Here is a 22,349-nt window from a genome sequence, read left to right as displayed (position 1 = left end):
AATTGAGTGTTTAAATGAAAACTTTATTTACTAGCAATAGTGGGTGGGTCAGTTCTAGATCAGGAGAAGGAGGTGGATTAAAATCTCAGGTAACTCTTCCAAGGCAGAGAAATCTTCCTTAGATCGGCTGTATTTTTCGTGTTGAGGAAGCACGTTTGGTACAGAATGGACACAAAACTGGTGATGTAACTTGCTGCAGCTGACTCAAACAGCAGCTGCACTTGCCTTCCTTCAGATTTCAGTGACATATTAAAGGAAATCTGTTCTTGAGATAGAGAAGGTACATGTACTGCAAGCTGGAACAGTGTAGCTATTGCAAGAGCTGAAGGTGTGTAATGCCTGTTAAGGGTTGAGAGCCTTGTTGGATGCATTCAGCTGTTGACAGACTACTGTGTTGGTGCTGGCTGCTGCTGTCTGGGCAGTACTGGGTCTCTGAATCACTGCAAATTTCCTACATGGCAAGTCTAGATCTGTGTGTTGTGGGGTGGAAGTATTGCTACCAAAGGCCTTCAGTTACCTACTCTGGGGACAAGAAAGCAGTTTCAAAATAATCATTTAATTATAAACTGCTCTCTTCTCTAACTTACTGTCAGCTTGTGGTTAAATGGAAGTCTGCTCTGTGATAGATCTATGTCCCATCTCAGATTAACAGAGGCTTTTGAGTTGAAGCTGGTAGATGAACTTGGTAATTGGCTCATGCTTGCTTACGGTATCGGGGAAACCTTGTCATGAGCTCTGCTGCTTGGTGAACTCTTTCACTTAGGAGTAGGATTGAAGGTTCAGAATTGGACACACTGCCACAGTATCGAGTCTTTTCTGCTCACTTCCCTGAAATCTATCTTGTCTAAGGAAAATTTTTATTTTCAGAATCCCAGAAATGAGAAATCTCTGCTAGACACCCCTGCCCTTCTGTCAGTGAAGATAAAACTATCAAAGGCTGTAATTTCTGTTGCCTGCCTTGAAGTCCTCAGTCCCTCTCCTTCCTGCTCCTCACTTTTTGACCTCCTTTTATTAAGTTGCCCAAGCTAGGAAAATCACTGCTTCTAGGTGGACCACCATGCAAATTCTGGCATCCTCATACATCTCGTGTATTTCCTGTGTTCTTATATTTTCTTTTGGAGTATTAAGATTTATAAATAAGAAGTGATGTGGTAGCACCCAGCCACTCCTGTATTGCTCCAAACTGATGCGTAATAAGCAGTCTTGTAGCAGATGAAAAGCATGGCACTGTGGGTGCTGATGTCTCACAGCTGTGGTATGCTTAATTTGTGCCTGTTTTGCAAATGAGGTTGCATTCTTTGAAATTTCTAATTTTTTAACCTGCTGCTTGTTCTGTCTTGGACTTCAGACTGACTCCTTTTCCTAATCTCAGTGCCAGTATCTAGTGTGATGAATCACACATGAAAGACTTGTTCTAACAAGAGAAGACTTGTTCTAACAACTCTTCAGTAGGAAAATGACTGGCAGCTTGATGGCTGTTGAAAAAACTAAGGAAACTGGGGTACTGTGAGCAACTGGCTGGTGCTTGAAAACCGACCTGCTTTGCAGAACCTTTTCAAAGGCTTTTGAGTCAAGGAGAAATGGGTATAGTTCAGTCACTACGCAGTTCTTGGCACTACACTTTGTGGTAGCCACGTGTAGAATAGTTTTGCCATTTGTATGTAACTGCAGTCTTACCCAAAAGCCAAGCAAGCTGGGAACAGTTAATTGGAACTTAACAGTGAAACCAAAGATCTTGGTTAACCTGTTTTTAAGGTAGTGATGTATTTATTTCTTTCCAAGCAGATCTCAGTTTCTGTACTTGAAAAGCAGCATGTACACCCTGTGTGGTGATTTTGGTGTCTAGATGTGAGACCATATAACCATAAGATGATTCAGAAATTCTCAAGTTTGCAAAGGAAGGAGATTCAAGCAATCTTGTGTGCTGATGTTTGAGATTTGCCTGCGTACTCTTGGAACAGCATGACCAGTCACAGATTCTGCTTAAAAAACTCTGTTTTGTGAAAGCTTTGTTCCCAAGTTGGGAATTAGGAAGGATTTCAGCTTTCTGACTCTACAGTGGGGATAAAAAAATTGAGGCTGGTAAAGTATTAAAAGTTTATGCTCTTGTTAACCAGTGCTTGTGACTTTTGTATTGGAAGTCATTCTCAGTGATGAAATGGCTTTTATAGGCACCTGGGCTGTTCTTATAGTTTATTGCTGTTGTAGGATTCAAGATAAAAAAAATTACAAAGTTTGTGTTTGAAAGCAGTAGTGCAGTAGTGGAAAGAGGTGTCAACAGCATCTGTAACAGTAGAGAAAAAGGGTTGGAAAAGTATTTTAATGAGCGTTAACTTGCATTCAGGATCTGATTCTTAGCAGTAGTTCTGTTGAAAGAAGTGGCTACCTAAGAATATGATACAGTTAGTTCACAGGTGAGGCTTTATTTACACTAGAATTTCAAAACTACTACAGACATTAGCAATTTGGGGGTTTTTTTGTCCTGTTTTCTTTAAGTGAACATTGCAGACAGTGAAGATTTTCTGGAATATCTGCAAAATGTGTTATTACTATGTAGACACTTTTAGAAATTAATTTTTAATTTTCTAGTTGAAATCTCTGTTTCAGCTAAGGTATGTGAGGAGGGGTCTCAGCTGTTACTGATGTTGGTTCCAGATTCAGTGATGTTAAGCTCTTTCCAGGAAAGTAGGACTGATTGCAAAGTCCAGCTTCTGAAGAAAGAAAGGTGAACTAAATTAAATTTATGACCAGTTTAGTTTGTGTTTTTAACTGTTCAACCTTCTTACCTCCTTGCTGAAGAAAATGAAGCACCAAGTACAGAATTAAAGATTTGATCTGAGAAACCGTATGTAGCACAGCAAATGTGACTTTAACCATACAAATTTGTTATTAGTTAAAGGGAAGAAACAGCCATTATTAATTTTACTGTTTTAATGTCATGTTGCCTGCACATTTGGGGATTAAAGGCCACACACTGTTGAGGCTGGTTTCTCTTTATTTCTGAATGTTTTACCTTCTGGGGGTATGAAAGGTACCTGGGGTGAGGTTAGTGGAGGGGGGTGGCAGGAGACAGCTACACAGCAAAGCACTTGGCTTCCTGTCCTCTTGCACATCACGGAGACATTTGGTGCTGCTCCCTTTCATTTGTCAAGTGTGTTTGTGAGATAAATGGGGTGAGGTTCAGGAGAGGGGTGTTCAGCCTTCCCCTCTGCTGAAATGTCTCGCTTTCCTCTCAACTGCTGGACAGCTGTCTGTATGGGCTACTGAACAGGTCCCTGAGCCTGCTCACCAGGGAAGAACAGGGATTTTTTACCTGTGCCTTGAAACTTGCAAGTGCTCCACTGCGATCCTAAAAATTCATGCTCTTGAAGATTTTGTCATTGTTTCCCAAGTTGTATGTTCTGCCAGTAGAGTCTGATAAGCTCCTCCTCCTCCCCCTTCCGAACTGGCTGGCAGCATTTAGAACCAGCCCCACACTTACACACAGCAGGATGTGTTGTTGTGACTCTCCAATTCCTGCAGCTGGAAAATACACTCAGAGAGGGTAGGAGTTGTGTATTTAAAACAAGCCTGACATCTCATATACATTCCTGGGGAAACAGCTGGCTAAGTTACTGGTTCTTGTAACAGGACTTCCCCTCCCCAGTACAGATCTGGTTTATGGAAGTGATCATGGAGGGTTTATCAAAGCATGGCAGACACAGTGCTCTGGAGGGCAATGCAGCTTTTTCCCTTTGGTTCCTAAGGCTTTTCCCATGGTTGATGAACAGGGCACAGACACCAGTATAAACACATTTGCTCCTTACACGGAGTCAAGGGAAAAGCTTGGTCTGAGAAGGCTTTTTGAAGATCATCACATCAGATGAGCAGTGCTGGTACACGCTCAGCCTACATTGCTTTTCACACAGCTGGTTCCTTTGCCTGCATGCAGCACAAATCGTTGGCAAAGAGGGAGGTTACAGCATTTGCTTTAGGTGGGAATTTTCCTACCTTCCACCTGAGTGCACAACTGCCATGTTCGCAGTCTGCTGACACACAAGTTTTCCTAACAGAAGTCAGCTAGTACCCATCAACTTCAGCTACAAAAAGGAATTCACACAGTTCACTTTTGCTCTTGCCAAAGTGCAAAGCTTTGCATCTTCACAATTATTCTCTCCCCTTCTCTTCCTCAAGGAGTTTTGAGGTAGTTAGGACCAGTTTGGAAGTACACACAATAGAGGCTGAACATGGAAGTTCATTGTCTCCTTTAGCATATTTGTTTTATTTATTTTTAAATCTAGTTCAAGGATCTAGGAGGCATTTTATAATAATGACTCAAATCCTATCAGCTTATAAGGATGTTAATAATACTGCTTCATTACTTTTGTGGCTGTGTGCTGTCCTTTTGACTTGCTAGCCTGAGTTGTATCAGTGGACTGTTTAAGCATCACACATCAAAGAAGATTGAAATTGACACAACAATAAAGTATTTGGAACATGAGCATTAATACAGCAGAACATAACACAGGGAAGATGAGCATTAAAAAACAACTCTATTCAAGCTTGCCCAGGCACTCAAAATGTATCTCACAACATTCAGGCACCGCTGACTTTGACTCAGTATGCAAAGTGAGCGAGAAATAGTGTGGTGGGAACACAGCCCTTGCTCTGTTGGGAAGGTTTATTAGCACCTTGGTGGCACATTAACAGCCTCCCCATGTCAGCCTTGCCACGTGGTCAGTTTTCTGCTTGCTGGGCTTTATGAAGCCCAGGAGCTCCAGTTCAGAAACGGCTCGAATAAAGCGAGCGCTGGACATGTCAGTGAAGGAAAGAAACTAAGTACGCTTTTGATGACACAGTGACAGACACACTGTTCTCTTCTAGGAGGGCAAGATTTCTAAGTCAGGGTAAGCACAGATTACACAATGTGTTGCACAATAAAATTGTTGGAAATAAGGGCAGAGCACAAGCTGCCTACAGAAACACAAATCTTCAATCTGATCAGCAGATCTGCCACATGCATAGATTTCCTTTTCCCACTGCTAAGAGAAGCTTAAAGCCTACAATCATACCAATTTTGTAGTGTCTCAGAAGAATTTATACTTTTATGTCCCTTGACAAAAAAATGTATACATAATTATAGAGATTTTTTTCTGAGGTTTCATGGCACCACCTTCTCATTCACTCTGCCTTTGTTGCTGCCTCCCTGACATACAGGTTTATATTCCTGAGTTAGAGAATTAAATTTATTGCGAGTGACAATTAACAGTGGAGCTTGTAAAAAAGGAAGGGCCAGGAAAGCCAGGTATAGTAATAGAGCATATAATTATCCTTCCTTTAGTTAAGCCTATTTTTGTACAACTATTCATTTTTTCTCTGTGGCAGGACTACTGCTGTAGCCATGAGTTTTGGTTCTAATGCTCATCTATTAAATATTTTTTAGACCTCAGTTCAGGATCAGGACAAAGAAAGAAGCAGAATGGGTGTCCTGTGCAAAGTTCTCAACTCCAAGGTAACGGAACATAATGAACTACTGCTTCTATTTCTCCATGTGCTCTCTAGGTCACAGCCCTCCTCCCATCTGTTCCTCAGTAATGCTCTACCCCTATCCAGTAGCTATACCAACTCTCTGATGATTTACCCAAACAGCTTCAACTTGTTTTATGGACTTTTGGTTCTGTTTCAGACCCAAACACCTCCTGTAGACAAAAGCTGTTCTCTTACCTCACCATTCCCAGCCCAGCTATTTCAACTGATCTACTTAATAGACATTTTCAATATATTAAGGCTGTTTAAAGTAATTTTTCTGAAATTAGTTATTCAGTGTACATAAAACTGTATTTTAAAACCCATGGTTCATAAATCCTGTAAGCTTTTCCATGTCAAGCTTGAGAAAAATGAGAAAGGATACTGGATAACATCATCCACCTGGTCTGAGGAAGCTGCATCTGCATTTGGTTCCTCAGCTGCCATCACCACAGTTGAGAAAGCCTAGAAAGGGAAAAGCAGCACAGATTTATTCTAGTTCATAGACAGACAGATCTGCATATGAAATAAGTGACCTCTGAGCTGAAGGCTATCACTCAGGGGGAATAAGATCTTGGAAGGAGAACTCTAAGAGTGTCAGTTCAGCAGCAATCAAAGAGCAAGCAAGGTTACATATTACCATGGCAGGAATACAGAAAGCAAGACATCACTCTCTGAACTTGTGTGCCTGCATTTTAAATCTCAAATGGTTCTGGGTCCTGACCCATTCTCAGAGAAACTACAAAACTGAAAAAATATTCTCAAAGTGAGACTGCTTAAATATTCTGGGGAAGTGATAGAGATAAGTTGGCTGTGAATAAATCTATAAAACTGAGGGACAGCAAGAGTCTGGGTAGGAATATACAATACACAACCAGGGCAGCAGCAAATCAAACACACCTGGAAGAAGTAAAAGGAGTATCCTCTAAACTGCAGGTGGTTAAGCTACAGAGTTTCTTGCAGAGGATGCTGTGGTTGCTAAAATATACTGGTAATGACATCCAGGTAGGTTTATGAAATACAGAGGAAGCACTCAAGTTTAGGAAACCTTAGAACTAAAATGTGACTGTTAGCCAGGGAGACTTTATCATATTAATGTATGTTCTCTTGCTATATTCTGCCTGCTTTTGGCTACAGTATGAGAGAGGTTATCAAGCTAGAAGGACCCAGGCCTTTCCCTGGCACAAGCAATTCTCTCCAAGAGTCCCACCTGCCTGTTTCCATAAAAGTGTCACAGAATACTTAAAGATGAAAAAAGAAAGGCAATTTTGTTAAGCACAAAATCTGATCTGTCCCAAGCACAAAACAGAAGCAGAAGCAAAATAGTTTCATCACAGACTAACAGGGCTGGAAATAGATGATTCACAATAAAGAAAGACTTATTGGAGTTACTGTGGGTTCTTGTGGTCTTGTGGACCAAGGTATGCAATGATTTAAACTGTCAAAAGGGGCACTAAAGGAAAGCAGACATGCAGCAAGAAGATAAATCAGAATACTGAAAGCAGGTGAAGGTACTGTTTGCATCATCACATACCTCTAACCAATCAACGAGATTAATCAATCTGCCGCATTCCAAATGAAGCTTATACACTATGCATATGTCAGGGGCTTTATTAGAAATGCCTCCTCCATCACATTTCAAAGCTTGATTCTGATGAAAAAAAATTGAAGGCAGTAACTTTGATCAGTGTCTAATCTTGAGCAATTCCAAGGGCTAGATAAAACATTATTTCAGGTAATTCAGGTAGTAGGTATTTTAAGCAAATGTTTACTGTTTGTGTGTTTAATGGTAAGTTGATGGTACAAAGAAAAAAATACAAAAAAAACAAGTAGGAAAATAAGAAGCATACTATTTAAAAAAACCAACAAACCCTCCCCCCCAGCTACTTCAATCCTGGTGTTCCTTCTGTAACACTTAAGCAGTATCTACTGCAATGACTGATTATCTGATTATCCTTTTATGCAATTTTTTTGCTAGTTCTATTTACATATGAGAGAGAAATACTCTGTTTTATGGAGTCAGGAGAAGAAACTAGTCATGATTTGCCATGTAGAAAATAGGAAAGTATAATTTTTCCCCCAGACCTCTTGAAAGGAAAAGGAAGATTTACTATAGATTTGTCATATGTACTAAAAATAATTGCTTCTCTTATCTCAGAGTTTTATCTTTGAAGTGTAACAATCATTTATTTCTGGCTTGAAACTCGGCATCTGTAAAGGAAAAGTCTAATTTCTAACAAAGTACACTATGTTTCAGGAAATTCATGGAATCATTAAGGTTGGAAAAGCCCTTAAAGATCATGTGAGTCCAATGATTAACCAGCACTGCCAAGGTCACCATTAAACTGTGTTCTTTACTGCCACATCTACATGTCTTTTAAATCTCTCCAGGGATGGTGAGACCACAATTCCCATAGGCAGCCTGTTCCAATACTGCTTCTTTCCAGGAAGAAATTTTTCCAAATATCCAACCTAAACCTCCTTTGGTGCAACCTGAGGCCATTTTCTCTTGTCCTGTTGCAAATTCCCTGGGAGAAGAGGCTGACCCCCACCTGGCTACAACCTCCTTTCAGACAGTTGTAGAGTGTGATAAGGTCCCTCCTGAGCCTCCTTTTCACCCCAGCTCTCTCAGCTGCTCCTCACAGGACCCTTCACCAGCTCTGCTGTCCTTCTCTGGACTCACTCCACCACCTCAATGTCCTTTTTAAAGTGAGTGGCCCAGGACTGGACACAAATGGAAGATGCAGCCTCGCAAGTGCTGAGTACAGGGGCACAATCACTGCCCTGCTCCTGCTGGCCACACTGTTGCTGATCCAGCCAATGCTATTGGTCTTCTTGGCCACCTGGGCACAACTGGCTCACGTTCAGCCATTGTCAACCAGCATCCCCAGGCCCTTTTCTGCTGGGCAGCTTCCCAGCCTCTTGGATTCAAGGTCATCAGCACTGAACCATTTATTTGCAAAGTTGAAAACCCACTCAAGCCAGAGGCAAAAGTCTCTGTACAGCTGCAGAAATTTACAGCATTTCATTTCAGTTTCATGCACTCTAAGAAGTCAGCTGTCTTAACATGAAAACAACCACTTAATCATTCCTTTCAGGTCATAGAAGTTTGTTCTAAAACACTTTCATATGCTAGTAAAATGTACAAGCAACTTTAGGGAAGTTATAAAGCTGTAGCAATGACAGATACCTTCAAAGAAAAATACTTTTCAAGACAGGAAAGAAGGCTAGGCAAAAAAATATAACTTTGCTCAAGAATCTGTAGTTTACCCATAGATCGCAATTCCTGCAATTTTTGAGACTCAGCTCCAGTTTGGACTCTGTCACTTATGAGACATTTCACAATTTCCAGAACACCAAGCAATTTCCAAGTTTATTTAATCTCCTCTTCAAGGAACATAGAAGATACAGACCTTAGGTTAGTATCTGTCAGTTCATTACAAGATGGTTTCCAGAAAACTTCAGAGAAATATGGCTAACCCCTCACAGTGTTACAATGCTGACATTAGTTTATCAGGAACTCAGGAGTATTATGGTACACTTCTGTAACTCAGGAGTGTACCACAATAGTTTCCAATACTCCTGTGTTAGTACCTGGCACACATGAGGTTACATTTCTGGCTGATCTAGATCTAGTGACTCACCACTGCCCAAGAGGACAACACTACACCCTTCTTCTCTTTTCCCCTCTCCTACAACACCCAGCTCTGTGGTTTTCTACTACTCATCCATGTGCCAATCCGGATTGTGCTGAACCCTTTGTATTACTTTTCTAATTTTAAGGTCAGGACAGTTATCACAACCAAGAGAGGATGCAACTTCCAGAGCAACTGCACACTCCTGGAACAGGCTCACCTGTAGCAGCACAGATTGATCCCAGCCTCCCTTGTGGTAACTGGGCCAAGCCTCTGCAGCGCAGCCGGAGGGAGCTGCAGCTGCCAGCGGGGAAACCTTGGCTCTGAGGCTGCAGCACACGTGTGGTTCCGAGAGGAAATAACCAGGCTGACAAGCAGGAAGCTGCCCTACAGTGAGCAGCCAGTTGTGAATCCATCTGTACAGCACAGAGCTGCTGCTCCCAAAAGAAGAGAACGGGAGTGGGAGCAACCCAGAACAAAGCTGATGAGGAATTGCTCTTGACTGACCCTGTCCAAAAGCTAGACAGAGAACACAGCATACCTTGCTCTGGAATCAATGCTGTTATCCCAAGGACCAAATCCTCTTTCCCTGATATGGAAGCTGGTATACCAAGTTTCAGTTTGTTAAATTATCAAGGGATCAGTGAAACCAGAATTACAATGGGTTTGGTGCAGTTGTTTTGGGGTTCTTTTCTCCTCCCCACCTGATAAATATGACCCTTGGTTCATGCTTTGCTAAATAACTAGCTGGAATCCTGTAAGCAGTGCATCACATATTAATCATTCACTGGTATTCTACTGAAGCACTTTTCTGTCCTGGCCTTCTGGAAGGAACAGTTCTGGAGAACTTTGCTCTGGTCATGGTGCAGGAAAACACAAACCATGCAGAAGTCATAGACACAAAATATTTGACTCACATGAATTAAAATGCTAAGCAAGGTACTCAGCCAATACTGCTACTGTTAGAAGCTATGCCAAAACATCACAACCTTCTCAGAAAACATTGGAAATATGTTAAAGCATGTCCAAGTACAAAGTACAGGATGACAGTGGGCTTTAAATCTTGTCAAGTCATCAAAGAGAATAGAATACTTATTAAAGACATTGGTAGTTAAGATTTTCTTGGCTGTCCTAGTCTGTATATTTACAGGTTTGCTAAAAATATCAATTACTGAGGTTCATATTAGGTTTCTTTAATGGTAACTTGCTAATTACTGTTCTCACAAATAAGCTCTGTAAATGGTTTTAGCAATAACTCCTGCACACAGCAAAACTGATAACCCCCATTCAAATCAAGGACAGTGCCAACAAGCCCAATACAAATCAGGCTGTAGATTTCAAAGGCTGATCTTTATCCAGCCTTTACAGTTCCTGATAAGTGTTAGCTTTGATTCAAGTAGTGCATTACTCATATACAGCTACAACCAATACTTTCTTCAAAATTACGATCGGTTTTTTAAGAAAAATGTTAGGTAGTAAGAACAACTTCAAGTACCTTCTATAATCAAATAAAAAGAAAGGTATGATCACTGATTTTCCAAATCCTAGTCTATTTCTTTCTTTTGGTTATCCTTTCAGTTTGAAAGAAGTGGAGAACAGTCTGCTTTTCTCTTCTAGAAAAGGGCAGGATTAGGGTGATCCTTTTCTTGGACTCGGAAAACACAGGATATCAATGCACAACAAGTATTAAAATAAAATTACAGAGGAAAACAAAGGACTTGGTTAAATACACTGTATTTATGCTATTTTAATGTTATGACTCTACCTGAACAGCCTTTACCTTACAGCTAATCTACATACTGAGGACTGAGCACCAGCCCTATTAAGAAAGTCTCTGGAAAGAGTAACAGACACTTTATTTTTCCCTATGGATAGTCATCCTAATTGTAGTGGAGGAAAAAATTAGTTTTCTGCTACATCTACAGACAAAAGAAAATATCATGGCTAGAACACGCTCTGAAAAATGGATTCCTCCTACAGAACTCTTTCCAGAATTACATTTGCCAGACAGATTCCCCAGCTCCTTGAACAAAGTCCCCAGTTGCTTATCAGCACTTGCTAGTTCTCTGCAAAACAGCTGAATATGTGCCAAGCTTCATGAAACAGCAAAACTCAGCCTTGTACACCATGCTCACAGAGCCTTCCAGAACTACCCCAGCACTCCAACAGCCCCCTTGCTTCTTACCTTCAGGTACCAGTGGGGGTTGTTTAAAGCCGTGTGCAGTGCAGTCCTGGGGGCAGCATTCAAGTGCCCTCGGAGAACAGCGGCTGCATTGAAATACACAATCTCATGCAGGGTCCTGTTGTCTGCAGGTACAAGGTATCTTCTGGAAAAGCATGAGGTATGGGGGGTGTGGGGGAGACACAAGCTTCAGCTGAAGGGAAACAACACAAGTCAACTGCTGTCAGACTATAAAAATGCATGTTTCCCATCCAGTACTGAAAAATCTCTGAAAAACAAGATGAACAGCACTGAAATAAACTTTTAAGCAGAGAAGTCTGTTATTATCAACTCTATATCTAATGGATTTAGCACAGAACTCTAGCTGAGACACTGACAAATTCAAAAATAAGGGCAGTACTAACCCAGTCAAGTACTCCACAGATCTTACTTATCCATCTCAAGGTCTCACCAAGAGTCTCTCCTCAGCTTGGCCTCCCTAGCTGACGCTTTTTGCTTGGCAGTGATACTTTTGTTAGCTTCTCTGCCTCCTCCCCACCCTCTATAATTAACAAATGCCTTCATCTCTTCCCCCACCACAACAAGCCTTTCACATTTTCCACTGAAGAGCTGCCTCCAAAACTGCATCTGCTATGGCTTGCTCACCAAAACAGTTCCCAAAATGGACAGGATATCACACTTGACATCTGTACAGTTTCATAAGTAGAACAGATCAGCAAAGATTAGGGTAAAGACTCTTGACTTTATTTTGCCACTTATACCCACTCCTTCCTCAACACTGTCTCGGTAGCCAAAGTAGGTTGGTCCATTCTTATTCTAATTTATTTCAACTGATATATTGGAAAAGAGGTGTAGTTTGTTTGGTTTTGGTTTTTTTAGTTATTATTTTTAGAGCCCTCAAAGAAAGAATAGGAAGGGGAAAAAAGTGTGCCACTGGATCGAGACCCAATTTTAACAAGATTAACATGTTAGTAAAATTTCATTTGCAACTTATGGTGCAAACTAATGCAGGAATATAAAACAGGAAGGCTCACCTTACAAGACTGTCTACATAGTCAACAACTTCAAAACGAAGCATTTCAAACTTTGTCAGTTTCTTAGACCTCCTTGATTCCTTCAACTCCAGCAAAGTCTTTAAAAAAAAGTGGTGCATAAGACTACATGGGAGGCAGTTATTCTCTGGAGAACACAATCTATGTGTTTAACATGTATAATTAATTTTTGCCAGCATGTTCTCACTGATAATGTCTGAAATGTAATCATGCAGTTATTTTTATTTAGGCCAATGTACTCAGTTCTCAAACCCATAGGAGTCTGAGAAATTCAAAGAAATATGTTAGGCAGAATGTCTAAATTACAAATTAAATAAAAAGGAAGCATCTAATTTGCATTTTAAAATCCTGGTTTATGATAGATTATTTTCTATAATTTTCTATGTGTCAGGAAGGCCTGAAATACATAGTTGTTGGTACTTATTCATTCATTTCTAAGATGAGACACTCACACACAACCCTTTACTCAGAGCTCCAGCAAGCTGGGAAGAACTAACCATGAACATTTTAAAACATTAATTTAAGGAGTCAGTCAGTAAAGCTTAGGCAGGCCTAACCTTCTGAAGGTGATAAAGGTCTGTCTTCTTCTGGAGCTCCTTTTGTGGTGATACGGACACATCTCGTTCTTGGGAAGCTTCTGCTACTAGAACAAAATTAATGTTTGATATGTGGGGTAGATTTTTCCAACATAAACCTCCTAACCCAAGCAATCTTCAAAGTACTCAGTAGTTCCTTGTTCACACAGACTCAACCCCAGGCAGCTTTTGGGTCTTGCACCTTGTAGAAGATTGTTAAAACTCTGCAGTATAGCTTAGCCAACACTGATTAAGTAACAATTCAGCCCTGAACAAAGGCCCAGCAAAAGCCTTGCACATCACTTTAATTCTGTTTAGGTCATCCTAGGTCATACTCTCAACACTTGTTAATTTGACAGTTTAGGAACAGGTACTACTGATGCTTTTAGAATATTCAAAAAGCCACATGCTGCATTTTTTTCCTATCTCATGTGCAGAAAAATAATGAGTAAGAAATGAGTTCTCCCTACCTAATGCAGCAACTGCAACCAGAGAAGCAAACAGAAGCATGCTAAGGTACTTCATTGCCCAATTTTATTCTCACCTTAATTTATAAGAAAATTTCATCTTCATGGATATGTAGTTCGGTGATCAATTGCACCAATTATTAGTAATTTTTAGGTAAAAACAAAGAAGCAAAACAGACATCTGAGAACCCTCACTAAAGATCAACACCATCACATAAATATAAGTAATCAGCAATCTATTAATGTACAGTATGTCTTAACTTCCCCTTCTCACTCTTCCTTTGGAGCCTAAATTAAATCTACTTTGAAAACAAACTAAGGTCATTGATGGATTCAGTAGATGTTCTCTATTTTAAACCCATCTTCAAATCCTAAGTAAAAATAAATACTGTCTTTTTTGCTTTATAGTTCTACAAGTTCTGAATCCCCAGAGTTGTTGTTATTTATTTATTTACTCAAGGTAAGAATTCAACTACTTAAAAGCATTTTGCTTTAATTCTTTTTTCCCAAACTAGACAAACCTTTGGTTTTTCATCATAGTTCAGATTCCTTAGTGCTGGTACCAGCAGTGACATACACAGCTTTTTCAAAGTGATGACCTATTTTCTCTACCACAGCTCTGCTTTTACTACAACTATTAAAAAATACACGGTATAGACAAGAGCTGTTTCTTTTGGACAACCCCAGTTAACCCTACAGGGTAATGTGTCTACTTTAATTAATATTGACTGCATTTGGGGGTTGTTGCCGACTTGTCCAAATGCTGTACAGCAACCACGCTGATAATGAGCTTAATTAATATGCATAAAACAGACCAGATGATAACCAATTAATCTTCAAAAGCCAGCCTTTGTGGAGAGCTTTTCCATAATCCAGGGAAAGCAACAACATTCCTATTGCAGAAGAATGCTGGGATACATCATACTTGTGTTTCAGAAAAAATGCAGCAGTTTCAGTTAACCTGCCTCAGAAAGACAATGCTTCTACCCATTTGCCTTGCTAAACTTTGAAATATGTCCTGTACCATGAACATTCAAATCTGGGGGCTTGACAAGTCGCAGCCTGTCAGCAGAGCTGACAACTGGCTCTTGGGGTCCTAGCTCTGAACGTGCAGAGGAAGGCACCTTACACACATTTGGGTAAAATACCACGTCATAAGGAAATCTGCTGCTACTTATCTTTAGAAACAGTTTGTTTTTAGCAACGGCAACATCTGCTAAAATGCTCAAAGTACACGTATGAGAGATATAGGGGGTAATGTTTGCTGATCTGTCCAATTTCTTATCTTATATCACTCTTCCATATTATAAAAAAAAAAACCCCAAATCACATACCAATAGAGAATATAAACATTTCCTAAATTTGTGCATGTAGTAAAAAAAATCCTGCAAATATGATGGTTTAATATGATGACACACAATCTCAGGGAAAATGGTTCAATTACTCATTGGTCAGATTACAAAATAGCTTTTATATAATCTGTAACAGAATACATGATGGCACACACCCACCTTCTAGATTCTGAAACTGAGTCAAGAACTCCTTCAACTTTTCTACTGCCCTATCAAACTGCTTTCCAGATGATGATGTCAAAATTTCCACGCATTGTCGGAGCATGGTTACCAAATCAGTCTTATTCAGCATCCTAAAAGACACAATTGTTGGCTGAAGTAGAAATGCAGAATGGTGAAACAGCTTTCAATGTTCTTAGTTGAAAAAAGTTAAAAAAAAAAAAAAATTAAAAAACTCCTTTTAAAAGAAAAAATCTCCAGGATTGCAAGCATTCAGTCTTGCAGCAAAGTAAATTTTTTTTCCTGCTGTCATTAACAGCAAGAAAGAAATCAATTTGTTTTGGTGATGATGTTCACATTTTCCTGAAGACCAGTAGTTTTCCTGATAATCTAAAAACACTTGCTGGACACAGGAGTTGCAATTTTTGAAACTGTGAGTCAGACATCAAAACAAAATTAAAAAAACCCCAACACTCAAAACCCAATCATGGTAGGGTTCAGAACTCATTCCCAAAAACAGTACATGAAACGGTAAAAAAAAAATCACTATGTAAACACATCCACAAAATTAATCTCTGTGACTCAGAATGACTTGCATACTAAATCTGTATGCATTTTTCTGTATTTAATTGCTGTAAATTTAACCAGCACTACAATCTCAGAACCATTCAAGTTGGAAGGGATCTCTTGAGACTTAGCCCAATGTCCAGCTCTGCATTTACTTACTATTTAGTTATCAGGGCCTCTCCCAAGTGTCACTAAGCAGTCCCCAGTCTCAAAATCTTAATTTAAAAGATATCAAAGCAATGATGGTGGTCTGTGTCTCAAGCAGTGTGTTTCCGTATCAGCTACCTAAAAAGCAACTAAGAAATTTAAGGAAGAATTCAGAAGAGGCTGGGGAAGCTCTGTGGACCTCTAGAGGGACAATTGCAATTTGAGTTCCAGTTTCTAACTGGCAATGGATACTAAATGCTTATAAAGTTTACAATTTAAAACTTCAGTTTATCTGCTTCAGGGTTACAGATTTTTCAAGTCAGGTATTGCCTTCAGATGCACTTGTTTTGTACAGAAAAGCATCAGGAGTTAACAGAAAGGGTGACCCTGACCACACAAAACATTTTGAAACTGTCTTGTATTATAATGGGTAAACAAGATAGCCTTGTTCCAGGCCAGACAAAACACTGCGGTTAAACACCCAATATGGAGAGAAGATAAGCAGATCTGAAGATCTGCGAATGGAAAAGAATAGTTATTTTCCTAGTATTATTCAAAAGGAAACTGCAAGTTCTAGAAAAATTTATTTACAACAACAAGGGGATTACAGGGCGCAAAGAAAAGGCAAGAAGACAGCTATCACATATGAGAAAACAGTAAAGGATCCTTTGCAACTGTTTAGGTTTGAGATTACTGCAAGGTATGCCTGGTATCAACAGGGTTAAGATTTTAATTTGGTGAGGAGTCAGGCTTAAAGCAGGAAGGAAGATCTCAGATTACCAAAAGGCAGTAAATAAATCTAATTCTGATTATTCAGACAAGTTATGCAAGAGAAGAAAGGAAGCTACAATGAAGTTTGCAGAAACTCCTTCTGAATGCTGAAAAGGGAAATCACCTGAAGAAGCGACACTATGTTGGTCAGCACCGGTCACAGAAGGGCAGGAAAGTGATAACTAGCATGCGATGAAAAGCCATCCATAATTAGCAGACAAAAACCAGAGTACAGTATCTAGACAGAAGACAATAGGGCAGAAGTTTTGCAACCCTTGAAGTTTTACAACCCAAAAGGTTGATGACATATCCCAGCCAGTTAGCTCCACATAACCAATCGGGTGAGACACTCTCCAATCTTCTTGATCTCTCTCTTCTGATGGAGTTAATGCAAAATGAACTAAAGCTCATACATTCTCTGTCACCCCATGGCATCTTTTAGACTCTGGAAAACTCAGGAAGAGTAACTACTGACTAGATTGCTCAAGTTAGATTACCTGAAACACCATCTTTGAGAAGATCACTTCTAGCAGAAGGCATGAAAGCCTGTCCAGAGAAAGGCTGAAGTAGAGAAGCCAATCACAAAAGAAACTCAATTCAGAAACTTAAAACCTTACATTCAAACATAATTCATGAAAGGCAAAAGAAGTATTTTGTTAGAAAATGAGAAATAAGCTGATCTAAAGCTTCTCTATTTTTTACTTTCTAAATACAAGGGGGAAAAAAAGATGGATTCCAGAAAAACACTGAAAAGGAGTAAGGGATGGGGAAGGGTGAACATAAGGATATCCACAGATGATGTGACTCCCAGGAAGGCAGAGATATTAAGGAACAGTGAATAACTTTCAAACCTGAGCAAAAGGGGAAAAAAAGATTGTGAGTAGAAGGGAAAAGACCACAATTTATCATTTTCTTCTAAAAGATAACAGCAAGATTCTATATAGGAAAAGCAGAGACAAGAGGAATTATTTGTAAGAAGGCAAAAAAGAAGATAAAAGCTGAAAAATGATAATAACAGCTAGAATTCCAAGTACTTGAAGAAGTTGTGTTGGACAAGTTTTGCTAGGAAAATGACAGAATTTCTGAATTAAAAGAAAAAAATCATAGAATCACCATGTATGAAAGCAGCGACCATGATCACTGTATTTCTACCAGAGGCTCCCACAGTGGGAGCCAGGACCAGAAGAACAACAGGAGGGAGATGAAGAGATAAGAATAAAAGGGGAGCAAGCCAGAATCTGATGGCAGCATCAACTTTGAGATAGGAGAAGAGACAGATGAATTCAGAGAGGATGAAAGCAAATTAAACAAAGGAGAAGAAAAAGAAGGAGGAAAAAAGGCCAAGAGTTATCAAGAGATTACAGACAGTAGAGAGAGCAGAATGACACATTTGTGGGCAAGAGCTAAGGGGTGACTGAGTGCTGTCAAGATTCAGAAGAATCAGAGAAAAACACAAAGGAAAGACTGCAGAAATGACAACTCAAGCATGTCATCCTTTCAAAGGGATGAGGGTAAAGAACACACAGAAGTGGCTATGTGCAAGAACCACTCAGTATGGCAAAGGTACATTTTGAAGAGTGTGTTTCCTTGTGTTTGTGTATCAGCCCAGAAAGCTACCCTTCCATCCATCACTGATATGGTTCTTCTGTGCAGTTTTACTGCCAGATACATGAAACCTGAGCAGCTTAGGGAGTCTGGGAGAGGCAGTTCCAGTTATAGGGTTGTGTGACAAAGCCAAGGGATCGTTTGAATGAGTGCTGCTATCAGGAGACAGACACTGCCACATGTCTGTTGAAAGCATATTTAGAAGTCTTCAGCTACAACACTGCAACTGAAAGATTTTCTATCAAGAAATCTGGCTTTGACGACTTTGGCATTTTAAACACTGACAGACAACACAAGTACAGCCTCTCCTAAAGTCCTATGTATCAGAAAAAACTAACTCAGACCCTGTAAAAACTGTTAAGGCAAATTAGGAAGAGAAGGAAAGCAGTAAAATAAAAAAGAAAGGCCTTAGCTACTCTTCATTTGGAAGAGATTCTAATTTTCACAACAGATTAAAATTTAAGACTAATAATTTGATTGATAATATCTACCACAATCATACTTTAGGACAAAGCCCAACTCATTCTCATTCACACAAAGTAATCTCAGTAGTTTCAGCAAAATTACTCAGGGCATATGAGATATTAGAACCTGGCTGAATTTCACAGAAATCAGTAGAAAACCAAACTGAAAACAGCAGCCAATTACACTTGCAAACAACCCTAAAACTAGCTGTGAACAGGTAATATCCTCAGCTTTAAGTTCCAGAATAACTGATGACTGATACTTTCCATGTGTACAGTGGTATTAAAACAAAATGGGAAAAAAAAAAAATCACCTTGCTAGTTGAAGAGATGACTCATACTCCTCTGTCTCCCACACTCGGTTTTCCAAACAAGCACAGTGCAACTCCCTGATCTGTTATGCAGAAGGTGAAGAAAGGATAAAGTGTTTTACAAAGTATTATGGGAATCTTACAACAAGCTGTTCAAAGCAATATGCAATTCCTTTAGAGCCAGAACTAAGCTTCTGCTGGAGACTGTTGCTCTGCACCAGGTTCCAAACAACTAACATTCAGGTGAAGACAACTGCAGTGAACAGAAAGGAACTCCCATCAAATGCCCCAGCTAAAACATCCTTTTATTCCCAAACAATGGCACAGTTCATGCTGCTTTTGTAGTCAGTGACAGATTCTAGTAACAGTATGGAATACATTGCGAACTGAGAGACAAGTGCACATGCACAGAATATCTAATTGCTCTTCTAGTGGAAGAAATTGCTTAGCATGAGAAGGTGGATTAAATGACATCAAAGCAATAGGACTATTAACAGAGCAATTATCACTGTTCCTCCTACAGTTGCTTTTTTCTGTAATGAAGGTTGCTAAAAACTCAGTCTCTTCATCCGAATTTGACTAGTGATCTAATAGGTAGTAGAAGAGTGTACACTGTCTGCAATGCATACAGGTAATCTCAGATGTGAGAAAGTCAGTGTGAGGATCCTTTTGCTGATCTGTGCAACTGCCTCCTCCTGGAAATTCCTTCCTGTTGACTGACAAGGTATCATCCATGCCAGTAAAGAAACCACATACTCTTATCCTCCACCCACAGCAAGAAAGCATCTCTCTCCATTTTAAGAAGCAGGGGGCAAAACAGCACATTAACAAATAAAGAGTAAATATTTATTTAGATGTCATACTTTGAGGCAAAAAAAAACCAACCCAAACCAAAACCACAATAACAACCCAACAAGACCCACATAAAACAGTACATCACCTGCTTGCCCAAAGGATACTTTGGAAGATAAGATGTGAAAACATGAAGACATCTCAGAATTGAAACATAATTTTCATGGTAAACATGTAAGTCCTCCAGCAACTTCTCTGTTTCTTCCTACAGTGACAGAACAGCTTTAAAAGTAATTCTGACATCCATTAAAAATTCTCATAAAGCACTTAAAATTACTCTGAAGTTTTGATATAAGTTTTGTAGTGTGCTATGATTTAAATCACCAATCTTAAATTGAGACCACTAAGCAAATGAGCTGTATGTCAACATTTCACTGTGTTCTCTTTGCATAATGTTACCTTTACTTTCTTCCTCCAGCTCAGTAGAGATTTGCTATTGACTAGCATTATTATTCTACCATTTGCAACTACATTTAGGCCTTTAGACTTAAATGTCATCTCACAACAATGAGAGTATACACTACTCCTTTAGCAGGCAATGAGAAGTTACATAGTTACTTTTACTCGAAAACTTGCATTTTTATACTACAAATGCATTTAAAATGTATTTCTTATATTGTGGGTGGCTATTGTTTTTTGTTAGTTACAGATACATAAAAAGACCAGTTCACAGAAAACAAAGAAATATTCAGTTGATTTTCCTATGTGTTTTTAATTTTACTTTTGGTTAGTCATGTGTTGAGAACCACAGAAATAAAAAATCACATTTAAGAAATAGAAATTATTGACTACTGCTACTGAATTTTCTGGATGGCACCACATTATCACTGGCCTGCCATGGAAGCATATATTGCTTCTGGAAAACCACACTCAAAAATTCTGGTAACTGTACTGAAGTAATTTAGTCTTTGTGGTCATTACATTTAAGTCTGTGAATCAAAAGATCTTCTTTCCTCTGTCTTCAGTCAAAAATAAAGAGGAAAAACCACAGAATCCTCTACATATTTAACTGCCCTTCTGCCTAACTCTGAGCAAACTATTCCAAAGTGAAAAACAAAATAAGCTACTAAGTTTTCTAAAGTGAAAGTGAAACAAAGGGTATTAAATGAAATGTAAAATCTTGTCTACAGGCAATATAAGGAAGTACAAATGTATGGAAAGAAAAGGTATCATATTGCAAAGACTGAAAGTAACAAAGACAGTGCTACAGAGAGCTTTATAATGTTAAAAAGAGTTTTAAATTATTAAAAACATTAACAATCTTTCTCCCCATAGACTTTTTATATACGGAAATTTAAGAGTCACTGATATAACAACTGTTAAGGCAACCTCTAAAATCTTAAGGTAGACATTCACAAGTCTGTATTATAATTTTAAGTAGGATCATTAAGAAAAAAATTATTCCCACCACAAAATAAGCTAAGAAAAGAAAACAAGTTCTCTCTAATGCTGCTTCAGCAACCTTATTTCCCCAAACCCCAAGCATTAACACATCTGTATTTCCCTCATCTTGGTCCTAGCTCAAGACAAATATAGTTAATGTAAGTAAATAGCAATGTATTTTGCCAAAAAGTGAAGTTAAAAGGCATAATCCATTTTAGAAGAGTTTGAAAATGTCATTAGAAGACTATGAAATATTATTTCCAGAACAGAGATAAAAGATAGATTGCCACATTTACATAGTTTCAAATTAAATTTGCCATGGAACATTTCAGACAGATTTGTTAATAATTACAATGTAAAACTGCTTTTAAAACTGATAATTTAAAATAGGTGAAACGCTTCCCATACTTATTAGAAAAGTGGTAAAAACATGGACTGTAAATGAGGCTGATAAAGTGTATTGCAGATGTAGGGGCTAAGCTGGAAGACTAAAGTGACCTGGTGCTGAAACATCAAGTTCATATTAAAGATTACTAAAGTGACTTTGAAAGTGTTTCCAAAGCTGGCCATGACACTAGATTAGCATAACATCAGAATAAACAGCACCTCATTAATGCAGCAGTAGGACCTTTTTTCCCCAGATAGAATATTCTGCCAGCTTGGCAAGGCAGTAATGGTCCCACCTCTATTGAGGAGATTAGAAAAAATGTCTTCAATTAAAATCTGTGAGAAGCATCATATGCACCTAAGTATGAGAATTCCAGCTTCCTTCCCAAAGTTAAAAGTTGAGGCTTGTGAAATAAGGGGTGTATTATTAAACATATAAAGTTTAAGCTGATGATTATTCAACTTTCAAAGCAGGTGTGAATGAAGGGCAAGGGAACAGTTGTATCTTAACTTATTTTTGCCAATGAAGACAATGGATCATAAAATTATGTAAAATCATATCTCATCTTGAATAGTGTAACTGTACGTGCCAGATATTTGCTCCTAACCTCCCCTCCAGCCATTACCTTGTTCTTTACACTTGAAAAGACCTCACACACCAGGAAAGTACCATTTGCCTGACAGGTTACAAATACTTGAAATGAAGAGTCAGGAGAAACCCTTGACCTTCAGCAATGCTTCTACTGGGAGTGGCTCAGATGATGAAAATAACCAACAGATTTTTTGTTGGTGAATTCCTAAACGGCTCACAATAGTAGTAGTCTGACTTCAACCAGTTGGCAAAGCTTCAGATAAACATGTAACAAATTAGTTTTAATCCTGAATGAGGTGTAGGGTGAATGTGTGCCATGGGACACAGACTCTGCCCTACTGAG

At 39.0% G+C, this 22,349-nt stretch overlaps 1 protein-coding gene across 2 annotated transcripts in view; it reads right to left on the bottom strand.

Annotated features, from left to right (window-relative positions):
• Positions 1–4,227: 4,227 nt before the first annotated feature.
• Positions 4,228–22,349, bottom strand: part of ORC3 (origin recognition complex subunit 3) — a 35,080-nt gene continuing 16,958 nt past the window's right edge. Inside the window, exons 12-20 of one of the 2 annotated variants that reach the window (XM_068184025.1) lie at positions 19,733–19,849; positions 18,796–18,875; positions 14,928–15,061; positions 12,932–13,014; positions 12,357–12,454; positions 11,326–11,467; positions 7,040–7,156; positions 5,891–5,970; positions 4,228–4,788 (exon numbers count right to left, since the gene is read on the bottom strand). In XM_068184025.1, coding sequence (XP_068040126.1) covers positions 4,683–4,788; positions 5,891–5,970; positions 7,040–7,156; positions 11,326–11,467; positions 12,357–12,454; positions 12,932–13,014; positions 14,928–15,061; positions 18,796–18,875; positions 19,733–19,849 — 957 coding nt within the window. In that variant the 3' untranslated portion in view covers positions 4,228–4,682. The remainder of the gene's footprint in view (positions 4,789–5,890; positions 5,971–7,039; positions 7,157–11,325; positions 11,468–12,356; positions 12,455–12,931; positions 13,015–14,927; positions 15,062–18,795; positions 18,876–19,732; positions 19,850–22,349) is intronic. The other variant, XM_068184026.1, reaches the window with a different exon arrangement.

This window comes from Anomalospiza imberbis, chromosome 3 (assembly GCF_031753505.1).
Source record: "Anomalospiza imberbis isolate Cuckoo-Finch-1a 21T00152 chromosome 3, ASM3175350v1, whole genome shotgun sequence".
Taxonomy (NCBI): domain Eukaryota; kingdom Metazoa; phylum Chordata; class Aves; order Passeriformes; family Viduidae; genus Anomalospiza; species Anomalospiza imberbis.
The sequence above is the reverse complement of the archived record's forward strand: the minus strand, read 5'-3'. Positions and strand labels throughout refer to the sequence as shown.